Consider the following 15,201-nt stretch of genomic DNA (forward strand, 5'->3'; position numbering starts at 1 on the left):
CATAAATGTAGCCGGCATCCACTTATCCTACACATCCCAAGTCTTAGTTCATACTGCAGGCAATGAGCAGTTGGAACTGACTATTTGCATTGATTTATAAGGCAAGCCTAGAGCGTTTTGCTTAAAATAAAGTTTTTCAAGTCAAATTTGTAGAATTCAAATAGCTTTTTCTAAACAATAATTTCATTGCAGAGACGCTTTAACTGCATCTTCATTTAATATTGGACTTCAGTGGGGAATAGCTCTCACTCTTTTTCCTCAATATATTTACCTCTATATTCCTTTCCTCCCAAACCCAACTGCATATACAGGTACTATATTAATGGTTTCATGTACCTTATCTTCCCAATTCTGACCTGAGAGGACAGAGAACTTTTCTCTGTTCCTCTCAACCTCCCAGGGATCTATGCATATACAGTAAGTTTTTAATAAATATTTGTTAAATAAAATGAATGAACAAGCTATGACAGTTAAAAGAAAAGGGACAAATAAAAGTTCCTTTATTCAACATTAAATCCTTTTAAAAGACTCTAGGAGGGCTCTCCTCCCGCTTAAACGTGAGTTCAAGCTTTGTAAATTCTCTCCAGTGAAGGTTATTCTCCACAAGCATAATCTGGCCAGAGGAAGACAAAACCTGAAACCTCTCCAACCAGAGACAAACGTTCGTGAAAAGAGAAGAAAATTAAGTGGACCATCTGACAGGGCCCTCTCTAAGTAGGCCTAACAAGTGGTAATGTTCCAATACTACTGAAATAGTAATTCTCTGTGTTTATTGTTATGACTTAGTTTGCTTTTCTGTGATCACAAAAACAATCATGCACATGATGCTTGAAATCCTTTAAGACTCCATCTTCTAACATAAGAAAAAATATCTTGGATTATATTCATAACTCCTTTCTTAAACAGATGAAAAAAAGAAACTGGGAATTCACCTTGGCTACTAATTTCTAGTCCTTTTCTACACAATGATGGTCTGCGCAGAAGCCAATGTGTAATAAGGGACATTTGGCTTATTCAAATCTACTCCCAAATTAGAAATGTCGCCACAGATCAGAAATGTAGAATATCTGTAAACATTCTTTTTGACCCTAGTAGCAGAAGTCAGGAAAGAGGACCCAAACTTTCCCAGACAGGGCTCCCTCCCCCGTTCAAATACTCATCCAACTCTCAAAGCATCAGTCATCTTTTATGCAGAAAACCTCTGCACTTGCACACCACTGCCCCCAGATTTCTGGGCCTTTGTTCGATCACTTGCCTCAAGAAACACAGAGACAGGTCTCCTGCTGAGAAGCCCCAGTGAAAAATAGCTTTCACCTGGAACTCTTCCCTTTTCCAAAGGAGTAGGTCAAGCCAGCTGGAAACTCACCGTTGCCAAAATCTGCCCAAGAAAGACAGGGGCACCAAATGGAAATGTCCAGGCCAGGCCACGATTGTGGTGAAGGAGGCAGGTGTTGTAGAGGAAACAGTGAGAGAGCAGCAAGAAAGAGGCTTGGAAGAAGCTCTTTCTAAACCCAGAGCAGCCCATGTTAGTGGACTGGCCTGGCAGGGCAGCTAGAAGAGGACGGTCTCCTGTTTTGTTCAGGCAGACCTACCAGGGGAATAAGAATTGAAAAATTCTTACCTGTGGCGCACTGGCATTCATAACCATTTGGGTGATCTATACACTTTGCCCCATTCAGACATGGAGTACTGGAACAGTCGTCAATATCGATCTGGCAAACTGGCCCAGTGAAACCTGAAAAGGGTACAGCGATGACACAAGTCAAAGGGTTATCCTATGTCTTCCTTACTATGAGAATGATGCCCAAAGAGAACTGGGTTGTTATTGGCAGGGTTTATACCCATGGGTCAGCAAATGTAGAATTATTCTACCCAACAGGTAACTAGGATAAGGTGAGGCTCAGGGCATCAGAGGTACCTGTGTGTCTCTCTACCTTTTTCTTCCCAGCACAGAGTTCACTTCTAGTTAAAGTAGGGACTGAATGGTTATAGGCAGAGCCCCCTAACAAGTGAATGTAGCTTCAGAAGAACTGGGACCTCCTCTCTAAAGAAACAAGAGAGGCTATAGACTCTGGCAGAAAATTTAGCACGTCTTCAACAACAGCTTTGGGGAGAGCCGAAGGAGAGACACAGCATTCTCTGCAAAGAATTGCCTTGTGCTGTTTCTGTACCCATGGGTGAAATGTCTAAAAATAATCATCTCACAGAAAGGTTTCAAGAATATGACCCACAGGAAAAAATAAAATCCTGAATAACCTAGAACTAAGGCTTCCGTGAGGTATGAACTTTCCCAAATGTACACACAGACAGAGAGGTCATGGGTCATTCAGAATAGACTTGGACTTCTGGCCACCAAGGATTTGGAAGATACACTAGCTGAAACAAATCCCCCATTTCTGTACACACACACTCCTATCCTGAAGCACTCACTTTAATGACTTCCTCATGTACAGCCCACACACGTTCTCTCCCTCCTCCCGTCCCTGTGGTCAGCCAGCTTTATGCTTTCAAAGAAAACAGGGGCAGGTGGTGGGCATTTACCAGGCGGACACAGACACTGGAAGCGATTGACTTTATCCACACACTGTCCATTGTTCACGCAAGGGTTGCTCTGACATTCATTTATCTCCAATTCACAATGCACACCTTTGAAACCTGAACAAAATGGACCACACAAGTGGCTTAGAAAAAGACAAAGGCGTGTTCTAGCCAAGAAAGCACAAAGTTGCAAAGAGGACTATGTCCGCTATGAGTATGAACATTTCTGCAGAGGGAAAAGAGGACTCTGCTGTGATTGGAAACAGTCACTGTAAGCCTCAGCCAGACAGGGGAATATTCTGGGATATCCATGCCTCTGTGGAGAGGGGGAAGAGGTCACCTCCAAAGACCCTGCTAAGACCTAGCGTTCCTAAAGACCAGCCGAGTCAGAGACGCTGTTGCTCTCAGGGTGCAAGTAAAGGTCAGGAAGGCCTGCCAAGGCTAGAGAGGCCAGCACCCTCAATCAGGCAAAGCAGCCACTGGCAGCTGTAGCTGTGCTGTCTGAGGATTCAAGCAATGGTCTGTGCAGAAGAGTTCCAGAGTATAACAAAGCATGTGTATCTCACTATGAGATAAATGGCAAGTTCCTATACAATTATGGGTAAAATTATTTTCTATAAATGGAATGGTATGCTATTTGTAACATATCAGGGGATAAGGAAAGCTTGCTATTTAAAGAATTTTTATGATAAATCCTTTATTAAATCAAAGTATACTTGCATTTTAAAAATCTTCTGAATTTTTCTCTCACATGTATCTGGGTTTTGACATAACGGGATTGCTTTTCATAGCTCTAAGAATTCTAAGATGGCCTTACTCCTTAAGGGTCCCCTTGGCGGGGGGTTAAATGCTAACAGAGCTTATGGAATTGCCACGCTATACTGAGTGCCCTGCCTAAGAGAAGCACAGTGCAATGCCTCCTGTCTAGATCCCACACACTGATGGCCCATGTACCTGGCATGCACAGACATGTGAAGCCTCCAATCTTATCCAGACAGGTGGCATCATTCTTGCAGGGGTCTGAATGGCACTCGTTGATGTCCATCTCGCAACGAGGCCCTGCATAGCCCTTCAGACACTCACAGTGGAAGGCACCATCTGTGTTCACACATTTTCCCGCATGCTCACAAGGATTGCTATTGGCTGGAAGACACAAGCACCAATCACCAGGATCAGAGCACTTGATGGGGCTTCCACAAATGTGGACTACAGAAGTGGGTCAGATTATTAGTATTAGGGCCAGGTCTTTGATAATCTGGTTCTCAATTTCCTATTTTCTTCTAATCAATCAATCAATAAGAAAGTAAGTAAATAAATAAACAAGAGGAAGGAAGGAAGGAGGGAGGGAAGGAAGGAAGGGAGGAAGGGAGGAAATAAGGAAAGAAAGACAAACTAGGAAAACCTCAACTCTTGTGAGTCTCTACTGTTCTTATGCCCAAACTGTCACTAAGGTAGGGCTTCATGTTAAGAGTCAAGTACAAACCTTCTATATATTTCAGTTCCCAGAACAGAATATGTGGTTACACTGAAAGGTTAGCTGTGAACAGTGGGCATATAACAGGTGAGATCCGAGGTTTGGGTGAAACATGCTCGTAGAGTAAAATGCGCTTCAGCTTAAATGCTTGCTGAGCTCGACAGACACCATGAGGAATCGGAAAGGTTCTGTGTACTCACCCATGGCACACTCATCCACATCTTCTGTACAGTCACCCCCTTTGTAGCCTTGTGGACAGGTGCAAATATACTGCCCGTTCAGAGGGTTGGTGTCACACAGTGCCCCCTTGTGGCAGGGGTTGCTGATGCATGCATCATCCAGATGACATAAGAGACCTATCACAGGGTCGGGGTAAGGAGAAGACAGAGAAAATGTCCCTTACTTGGGGAACAGTTTTCTCTTTCACGGAGGAGGGAAAACCTTATGACTGGCACATCAAAATCCGATATGAAGATTTAGAGGCAATTTCCTGACCCAATCTTAGAGACATGCTGCAGCCAGCAGCAAAGCAAGGAGCTTCTGCAGACAACCCTGATACCCTGACCCTGAGCCCTTAGCTGGACCCCTCCCCAAGAGCAGATAAAGTGAGGCCATAAAGTGAGAGGGTTAGATGATGGAGACAGGAAAAGGGAGATATACTTCCCATTGTGCTGTCATGTTTAGTTAACAAATAGAAATAGAGGACTCCCAGTTCAATTTGAATTTCAGAGAAACAACAAATAATTATTTACTATATGTCCCAAACATTACATACATCCTATATTTTATTAGGCAACCTACTTCCTTTCCCAAGATCATGCTACCTGATCATCTTGGGGCCACCTGCATTTCACGAGCCTCAGAAGAAAAACTCAGCTGAACATCATCAGCCTATACTCCGGCAGCTTTTTAATAGTGTCAACATTCCTGGCTCAAGTGCCCTCAGGACTCTGAAGATATTACTAGGCCCCATGTTCTGCAGAGTTCACATGGGAACTGGATTTTCCAGTCTGAAATTAGCTTAAGAAGAGGTGACTAAGGCTTCTTCTACAAAGCTGGAGGTGGGGCTTTCGGAAAGGCATAGATATAAGAACATTTCAAAACTGCTAGGCACAAAGTTCTCTCACTAAGCAATCTCCTTCCATCACATTCCTCCCTTCACTGCTCTATTCCTAGAACCAGAAGCTGTTGAACTGAAAGGCTAGAGCAATGTTAACTTTGCAGTTGGTAAAAACCTTCCCTTAGAGGACAATATGGAGAGCTGAAATGCACTTAATTGTTTCCCTCTTGCCAGCTTTTTCTGAGTAAATGGATTATTTCTTCTTAAAATTAACTGCCTACATCCATTTGTGAGTAATTTTGTCTTAATTTCTGAGAAATTCATCTTAATTTTGGAGTTGCCTTTCAGCTTAAAATCTTAAGGAGGGCTATGGATGTTCTCAAGGCAATAGTTGCTAACTTTCATTTTGGAGGGATGAAAAACTGAGGTACACAGAGTTGAGAGCCCAAAGTCCTAAGGAAGAAAATTAATTTCACAGCACTTTGGCTAATTACATTTCCAGAAGAACAGCTTTGAGAGGCATGTTCCTACAGATGGAAATTAAAAGGACATACCCCAAAAGGGATGAAAGAGGAGGAGGCAGAAATCCCGACTGCTCACCAGCCCTTTCCCTCATTTCCAGCTCTGTTCTTCCGCTGGCCTTACCTGCCTTTCCTTCTGGGCACATGCAAGAGAAGGAGGCCACACGATCAATGCAGGTGGAGCCTGGAGTGCAGGAGGCGAAGGCGCAGTCATCAATGTTCTCACTGCAGTCATCTCCACTCCAGCCATTAACACACACACAGCCATAGCCCCCATTGCGGTTGGTACAGGTGCCCCCGTTCTGACAGGCATTGGGTTGCAGCAGGCACTCATCCACATCCTCTGTGCAGAACTGTCCTTTGGGGGGAAAAGCGCCTTTGATTAGGGTTCTTAAGTCTCAGAGGATCAGTACCCTACCAGCCCCCACACACTCTTCACCCTCATGTGACCTGCCTGAAATTGAGGCAAAATTAACTCACAGCAGACCAGGTCCTCACATGAATTTTAAGGCCACCTTGAGACATCCATATAGTTATTCCAGGCAAATAATTTACAGAATGCAAGTTGCCATCCCTAGAAACTCTGACACCATGAAATCTAGCCAACCTATCAAAGAGAAAATTGAGTCTTCTACGATCCTTAAATCTGATTTGGCTAAATCCCTGGGACAATGAATACATAAGTGAGAAGAGCAAGGAGAGAAGAGTCTAAGAGATGAGTAAGAACAAGAATAATGAGAAGCGACCTAAAAATCAAAGCTTTAGGGCTACTGTTCTATATCTTGACCGTATCAATGTCAACATCCTGTTTATGATGCTGGATAGTAGTTCTGTAAGGCGATGTTACCATTGGGGAAGACTTGGTTAAGGGTAAACAGTATCTCTCTGTTAATTCTTATAACTTTGTGTGAAACTATAATTATCTCAAAATAAAAGGTTTAATTAAAAATAATGGTAGGGCTTCCCTGGTGGCGCAGTAGTTGGGAGTCCGCCTGCCGATGCAGGGGACACGGGTTTGTGCCCCGGTCCGGGAGGATCCCACGTGCCACAGAGCGGCTGGGCCCGTGAGCCATGGCCGCTGAGCCTGCACGTCCGGAGCCTGTGCTCCACAACGGGAGAGGCCACAACAGTGAGAGGCCCGCGTACCGCAAAAAAAAAAAAAAAAAAAGAAAGAATAATTAAAAAAAATAATAATAATGGTTAAGGGCAAGCAAGGGTAGAGAGAAGAAATTAAGGAACTAAGGACAATAAGAGCCATAGTAAAGTATGAATGTGAAAGGCAAAGCCAAGATGATGAGACTGGAGCAAATACTGGATTAGTGGAATAAGATGTAGGAAGCCGACCTAATGTAGTAGAAGATGGAAAAGGATCAGTTTGTTCTGCCTAAAAAAGCAAACTGAAGGATGATAATAAGACCACTTCTGAATGGACTGCAGGTCACTATGGGAGCCAGGATGGGGGACTATGGCAAAGGCTCTTAGGCCCAGTGACAATCGACTTATAAGCAAGGAATTTGTGATTAGCAAGCATTTAGTGCCAGGCCACCTGAGTTATAAAACAAACTGATGAATCTTTCTTATCAGAGGTCTTTTAATACCAGTTTAGGGGGCTACCAAAGGGAATGAATATTCAGATCATATGAATTCTCTAAAACAGAACATGACAAGTGGCTAAAACCCAAAAAGCCTCAAGGCGTCCTTAATTCTTTCTCTGTAAAAAACTCACTGAATAACTCAAAAAGGCACTCTGATGAAGAGGCCTCTTAACGACAAAGCACAGGACTTTTATACTCAGAAAATGCCAAGGCTATACCTAGTCCTCAGATAACAATTCAACTTGGCTCAAGTATTTCCAGAGTCTGCAAAGTGCCCAACTGTGTAGCCATCACTGCTAACAGAAGCTAGCTGTGTCTGATCCAACCTAACTGACAACCTATTCTTTACTCCTATCTAACCTATACATCCATTATTACAGAACCAACATCATTCTATTGCACTTCTTTGATCGCACAGCTATCTGCCATCACTTGGCTGCAAGCAACCTCAGTTCAGGGATATTTTTTGTATTCCCAGCTAAGATCCCTCTACCTAAGATGGCAGAATGGGTGTGTGGGCATCTCTGGAACTCTGCGCTCAGGACCCTCTTCTGTGCTGCTCTCCTCACCCCACTTCATCCACATAATTCTTGAAGGAGCCACCATGTCTTTACACGATCATGCATGCCTTCCTGGTCACAGCTGACTGATCCAGGATGGGCATCTTATACAAACTGTCACTGTGTCTCTTTTCCAAACTTTTGGACTAGAGACCCTCTACCACATGGACCAAAAGAATAACATGACCAGTCTACACACAAAATGATAACAGTGAATCAGAAGTACACAGAAAAGAAAAATAGAAACTGGGGGCATTCAAGTTACTGGTTCCAATTGTTCCCGAAGACCGACTCTTCATAAGTCCATTCAAGAGCACAGCCATTCTGAGAGATGTCCCTTCCAACAGGTTTCCCTAATTTCAGATGGGGATCTGTCAATTACAACCTGCAGTATTATTGCAACTAATACAAAGTGAGTGAGCGAGTGAGTGAGTGCAGGAGTAATCATTTCCCCAGGGGAGACGATGTCATTTAGTATAGAAAGCTTTGCTCCCCTACTTTACTGGCAGAAATGCTACCTCAGATTAAAGACAGGTGTGTAATTAAGATGCAGGTGGGATTTAGAAAAGAAAACATAACCAAGAAGCAGGTGAAGAGTTTCTGTAACCTGGAAATTACTGAGAGCCTTGTCTCTTACACTTACAACTCAAGTACCGTGCTATCGTCAAACCAAACTGACTTGCTGAATGTGAGAAGTTTGGATGTTATTTTTCTTTCTTATTGGCTCTGTGATAATTCTGAGTATGAGACACTCTGATTTCAAAACATCTCATATGTATTTCGTATGCATTATAATACCCAGACACTTAAATATTGTAGTAAGACAGACTAGGTTAATGAAACAATCCTTGGAATGAAAGTTTTGTCCTCTTGGGAAAGGAGACCAAGAGTCACTGATTGCATACTATGAACCAGGCATTGTGCTTGAGTTGTCACAATCATTATCTCATTTATAGTTGAGGAAACGGGCTCAGAGAAGTAAAATAACTTGCCCGTTGTGAGGCAGGGAGTGCAGGAGAGCTGAGATTTAAACTAGAGCTGCTGACTCTCAAATTCGTAACAAAGACTTGAGGTGTGAATCTCACCATATCAAAACAATCTCTGTGCATCTCAGTCTTCCCAAGCACACAAAGGCATGGGGAAGGAGACAGGACAGGAAAGGTGAAGATTAAAATCATGACTCGCACCATCAAATTACTGGGAAAAATTATGACTTCAAATTACCGTCCAAAAACTCAAATGTATTTTTTGAGTACAGTTGACTGTTTTTCTAATGAGGTTGATTTTCGAAGGTTCGATACCTTCATCAAATACCTTAGGTGTTTGGTGTTAGATACTGTGAGAGAAATCAAATCTACAGAGTCAAGAGAATACTGGCTTATAAATAATCTTTTATAGAATGGATCATTTTTCTCTAAGGTTCAGGCACATTTCTCCAGAACAAAACCCTTCCCAGGCATAGTTATGCCAGAACTTTTTCCTCATTCCAATTCTAGCAACCAGTCATTACATTCAGAATATAAAAACAGTAACCAGGGTGCCACGAAATTGCTTGTTCCAAAATTCCCAGTGGAAAGTCTGCCAACATACTGCACTTCCTTCATGTCACCACCCCTCTTGGCAAAGGAGGAAACCAATGCAGAAGCCTAAAAATAAGAAACGTGAGGCTCAGAAAGGTTAGGTAACCACCAACCCCACCATCCCCACCCAGAGTCATACACTGGTACGTCAGAGCACTATCATTCAAACTCAGATCAATTGGACTCCAAAACTACTGTTCTTTCTACTGCAGCACAGTTAACTACCCAGCCCTGGGTTTGGTCCACGAGATCTACAGACTAAGTCCCTGATCCTAGGCTCTTAAAGCGCACAGAGAAGGCATGGAAGCATGAGACAATAAAAGAAGACCCTTGGTAGACATGAATAAAGACAAAAAGTCACTAAGTATTGAAATAGGAAAGTTTCTTGGAGATCTACTAGAAGGGCTGAGTCCATTGTCTGAGGTCATTCAGCTTTCCCCACTACTCCATGGCAAGGAAGCGTCAGCCTGGGCTGGAGGAAGAAGGCTTACTCAGGTTGGTAGGGTTAGGCCTTGAAGACGTCAAAATGACTGGAGTCTATTCTTAGCTGGGGTTTGAAATGAGAAAAGGCTGGAGACCATGTGAGGCTTTGAATTCTAATATGAATTCTGAACTTGATACAACAAGCAAAGGGAAGTTATTGTGGGCTCTCAGGTGGGGGAAGGTATGATCAAAGTTGCCTGTGAACATTAGTCTGCCAGTAGAATACAGGAGGGACTAAAAGCAAATGACTTTCTTTTAGTAGGGAGGGAAGGAGAAAGCACTAAGTTAGGAGCTACCTAGCATATAAAAGCCTCTGGTGAAAAGCGAGAGCTGCGTTCTTTCCATGCCCTGCCTAGCTACTACACCTCCAATCCAAACAAGTCTCAGCATGTGTCAACACACAAACTCTGCTGGTGGACTCCCAAAGTATGTTGCACAAAGCTCGGTTAGGCAAGTTTTTGAGGGCATCAATTATCCCTCTTACTAATTTCACCTGCCAGGTATTGCAGGCTACTGGCATCTGACATTGGGACTAAAGCAGGGGGCTATTAGGCTTTTCCCATATCCTATTAGAAAGGAAACCACTTGTTTCTAGAAACTACTTTCTCTAGTGCCACTATGAGTCTGTACTAACTTGGTATGAAATGCTACACTACCAAATGCTTGGCTGACACCTTAAACACTTAGAGCCACCTGTATATACTGATAATTCTCTGGGTGATAGCTTTTGTTTCATAAATATATCTCAAATCTCTATCTTTCCTTCATATATTTTACTCTATAGCCACAATGGCTTACTGTTGGCTCCTTAAGCATTAAATTCTTTCCTACCTCAGAGCCTCTGCATAACCTGTTCTCTTCACCTCAAATATCCTTCTTCCTCTTATTCATATGGCTAATTAATATTTCATACCTTGACTTTCCTTATAATTTAAGTAGACCTCCAAGCTCACACTCCTCATTTTTCTCCTTCATTGCACCTACCCCATTCAGTCTGTCTTATCATTTATCAAATGGTGTAATTTTATATTCATTTGTGTTTTGCAGTCTCTGTCTCTGTTAGACTATAAGCTCCATGAGAGCAAGGACTCTGTTGGCCATTCACCTCGGTTTACATGTCAGGCACTGTACCAGACACTTAGCGTCAGTGGTGAAACAGACCTTAGATTCAACCTAATGTGCTCATTTTACAGACAAAACTAGGACCAGAGAGGTACAGTGACTTGTCCACATTTACACAGCTAGTTGGAAGAAGAATTAGAAATAGAGAAAATTAAAAACGGAAATCAAGTGCTGAAAAGGACATTGGGGTGTGAGATCACAACACTTCTAGTTAGTCTTCAAAATGACTGTTGAGGGAAAGGGCAGGGTTGAGAAGCATACAGGAAGAGCAAAATGCCTAAGCAGTGCTACAAATGAAGACAATACAACTAAGAACAAGTATGCTATTTTATATATAGTAGTGTATATATGTTAATCCAGCCTCCTAGTTTATCCCTCCCCCCCACCCCCCTTTCCCTTTGGTAACCTTAAGTTTGTTTTCTATGTCTGTTTTGTAAATAAGTTCATTTCTATGTTTTTTTAGATCCTACATATAATTGGTATCATATGATATTTGTCTTTCTCTGTCTGACTTACTTCACTTAGTATGATAATCTCTAGTTCCATCCATGTTGCTGCAAATGGCATTATTTCATTCTTTCCTATGGTTGAGTAATATCCCATTGTATATATGTACCACATCTTCTTTATCCATTCATCTGTTGATGGACACTTAAGTTGCTTCCATGTCTCGGCTATTGTAAATAGTGCTGCAATGAACATTGGGGTGCATGTGTCTTTTCGAATTATGGTTTTCAGGAGTGGGACTGCAGGATCATATGGTAGCTCTATTTTTAGTTTTTTAAGGAAACTTCATACTGTTCTCCACAATGGCTGTACCAATTTACATTCCCACCAACAGTGTAGGAGGGTTCCCTTTTCTCCATACCCTCCCCAGCATTTATTATATGTAGAATTTTTGATGACAGCCACTCTGACTGGTGTGAGGTGGTAGCTCACTGTTGTTTTGACTTGCATTCCTCTAGTAATTAGTGATGTCAAGGACCTACTGTATGGCACAAAGAACTGTACTCAATATTTTGTAATAACCGATAAGGGAAGAGAATCTGAAGAAGAATATATATACATATAACTGAATCTGTGCTGTACGCCTGAAACTCAAACAATATTGCAAATCAACTATACTTTGATTAAAAATAAATAAATAAAATATGACACAAATGAACCTATCTACAAAACAGAAACACACTCACACACAGAGAACAGACTTGTGGTTGCCAAGGGGGATGGGGGTGGGGAAGGGAGTCTGCGGTTAGCAGATGCAAACTATTATATATAGGATGGATAAACAACAAGGTTCTACTGTATAGCACAGGGAACTATACTCAATTATCCTATGATAAACCATAATGGAAAAGAATTTTAAAAAGAATGTATACAGGGCTTCCCTAGTGGCGCAGTGGTTGGGGGTCCGCCTGCCGATGCAGGGGACGCGGGTTCGTGCCCCGGTCTGGGAAGATCCCGCGTGCCGCGGAGCGGCTGGGCCTGTGGGCCATGACCGCTGGGCCTGCGCGTCCGGAGCCTGTGCTCTGTGGCGCTCTGTGGCGGGGGAAGCCACGGCGGTGAGAGGCCCGCATGCCACAGAGAAAAAAAAAAAGTTAAAAAGAATGTATACATATGTATAACTGAATCACTTTGCTGTACAGCAGAAATTAACACAACACTAAATCTACTATACTTCAATAAAAAAATAAATTTATTAAAAAAAGAAAAATAAGTACGTGGTATTGATTTTGTAGGAGTGGGGTCACTTTCATAATGATCTTTTCTTATTGCACCGTCCTATGGTCTTAAAAGCAAAGGATGAATGAGTAAGACTATGGGCAGTGCCTGTGTCAGAAAATGTAACAGAGTGAACCCAATAGGACTGTACTGAAATGGGAACTATGACCTGGGCCTCACGAGCATCAAGTTCTAGCCATGTGAGCTTAGGACCACTAAACAGACACCATTTTATGAGCTGCAAGACATCGGGATACAAACAGTTCATTATGGTTTTCTCAGCGCACCACAAACAAATCATCAATCTGACCTGGAGTTACAAGTGACTGGGAAACAAGAGGAGGAAGGGGAAAAAAGGAAAGAAAAGAAATGGTCGCTGAGCCTTAGCACTTCTGGAAGAAGCCCTCCCCTCCTAGTCACCTCTCAACTTGGGCGGGGGGAACCTTTCACCACATCAATGGCCCTGCTAAGGGGCAACTCTCATTAGCAACAACAATCACCACGTGAGGAACATGTAAAAATGAGCTTGGCTGACCCCTGCCCTGACCCTGCTACCTCCTCTTCTTTGGTTAAGTCAAGAGAATTCGGTCTCCAATATACGCTTCCAGCCAGCAGTCACCCGGGCTCCTGAGTTGGGGAGTTTCATCTTTTCATATCATAGCAGGGCATTCTTGTAACCTCTGTCCTACAAACCTTGTCCTCTACACACAGGAGAGTTTCCATTCCGCTCCTGAAGTGAAAGGGCAGAGGACAAGCTTGACTATTCTACAACTCCCCAGGACGAAAGATGGTTGAAAACATTTTGCACAAACACTGGAGTCAACAGGGTCTGCCTAATGAGGGGCTGTGTGCATGCACTAACGTACACGCACACACATGTATATATATGAGGCTAGGGTTACAAGTGGCTAAGGGGATCCTGTAGGTGTGCGGGATACACATGCAGATAAACGCCAAGAATCTCAGTGAACATTCCCATGAATCCTAGACGCCATCATCTTTTTCAGGCCTCCTCAAAAGCCTGGTTTCCCTGCATCCTGATCAATTATTTTTTTCTAAAGAGTCACCAACTTAATCTCATCGTGTACAGCGGATTGTGCCATTTGCCTGTTCAAGCCCTTTGATGCCTTACCCTTAGGATAAAATTCAAAGTCCTATCTACATTTTCTGCCTACCTCTCCAGTCTCTCCCCTTGAAATACCACTCGTGCCAGGCACTCTGGCTTTCTATTTTTATCCTTTCTCAACATGATCACAATCTTTGCCCCCTACAGGTCTTTGCACAAGCTGTTCCCTGTACCTGGAGCACTCTTAGGCTCAACCATCCCCTAATAATTCATACCCACCGTCCATAGCGGAACGAGACAGTACATACCTACCCCAAACTCAACTAGTTCTACCTGTTAATATGCTAATAACCTCTACTTTTCCCACTAGGTATTTATTATAGTTCAAAATCTTACAGATAATATGCTTTATGTCTGTGTTACTAGTCTGTAAGTTCCATGGAGAAATGGGTGGTACCATTTACTTCATCAGTGAATCCCTAGCACTTAGCACATGCCCAGCTAATAATATTTCTTGAGAAGTGATCAAAAATATTTGTTAAACAAATTTGATCTGCTCTTGTCTTCTCTCACTTAAGTCATTCTAACCTCAAAATAATAATCATCTTTCAACTCATCTCCCTCACACCTTTAGGGTGTCTCTATCCTATTCATACTCCCAAACTTTCCATCACCCACTTATTTACATCCCCCCATCAATACACATGCCTCTCATTCCACCCTCTTCCTTAGCTGCTGAACTCCATCTCATTTATTCCACACCAAATTCACCCTGCCTTTTGACCTTAATCCTTCAACTGTGTCTCAAGGGTGACTCTGTATTGTGGGGTACCTTACTTCTTCAACTGAAACCCAAGATTGCCCTAAAGACTACATCCCATCAGCGGGCAGCCCTCCTCAGTAGAGGTCCTCCTCTTCCAGTTGCCTCCATCTGCATGAAGGTAAATAGGCAAAGAATCACTCTTTCCTTTATTTCCTAATGGTGCTACTGACTTCAAATAGTAAAAATAGACTTATTCAGCTATTTCTAGGTACTAGACACTGTGATGAGTGCTTATACTGATTGTCAAACGTAATACTATCATACAAAATTAGTCCAGATTTACAGACATAGTACAGACCCGGTCCACACTGAAGAAAGATACTAAAGTATCTCAGGGAAGTAAGGAGAAGAGACCCTGACAGCACCCAATAACAGCCCTGAATTTGGAGGCATGAAATTGGAAAATTTAATGCTCCATTCATTCATTCAACAAATATGTATATACTACATGCCAGGCTTGACCTGAGACTAAAATGGTAAACAAAAGAGTTGTGGATTGTACCCAGAACGTACGGACAAGTAAGGGTTTTACAACCAAATAAATAGTTATAATAGTGGGTAAGAAGTGCTCTAATAGATACATATTGCCTTAGGAACACAGAGCAGAACAGAGAAGAACTATGTTCTGTAGGTCCAGTGGGGGATGCTATGTTTCAT

The 15,201-nt window shown here is 42.6% G+C and overlaps 1 protein-coding gene across 2 annotated transcripts in view; it reads right to left on the bottom strand.

Annotated features, from left to right (window-relative positions):
- Positions 1 to 15,201, bottom strand: part of NOTCH2 (notch receptor 2) — a 176,553-nt gene that overhangs the window by 56,092 nt on the left and 105,260 nt on the right. For both annotated transcript variants that reach the window (XM_032627827.1, XM_032627818.1), the window contains exons 6-10: positions 5,718 to 5,951; positions 4,213 to 4,368; positions 3,493 to 3,681; positions 2,542 to 2,655; positions 1,622 to 1,735 (exon numbers count right to left, since the gene is read on the bottom strand). In XM_032627827.1, the coding sequence (XP_032483718.1) occupies positions 1,622 to 1,735; positions 2,542 to 2,655; positions 3,493 to 3,681; positions 4,213 to 4,368; positions 5,718 to 5,951 (807 nt within the window). The remainder of the gene's footprint in view (positions 1 to 1,621; positions 1,736 to 2,541; positions 2,656 to 3,492; positions 3,682 to 4,212; positions 4,369 to 5,717; positions 5,952 to 15,201) is intronic.

This window comes from Phocoena sinus, chromosome 1 (assembly GCF_008692025.1).
Source record: "Phocoena sinus isolate mPhoSin1 chromosome 1, mPhoSin1.pri, whole genome shotgun sequence".
Classification (NCBI taxonomy): domain Eukaryota; kingdom Metazoa; phylum Chordata; class Mammalia; order Artiodactyla; family Phocoenidae; genus Phocoena; species Phocoena sinus.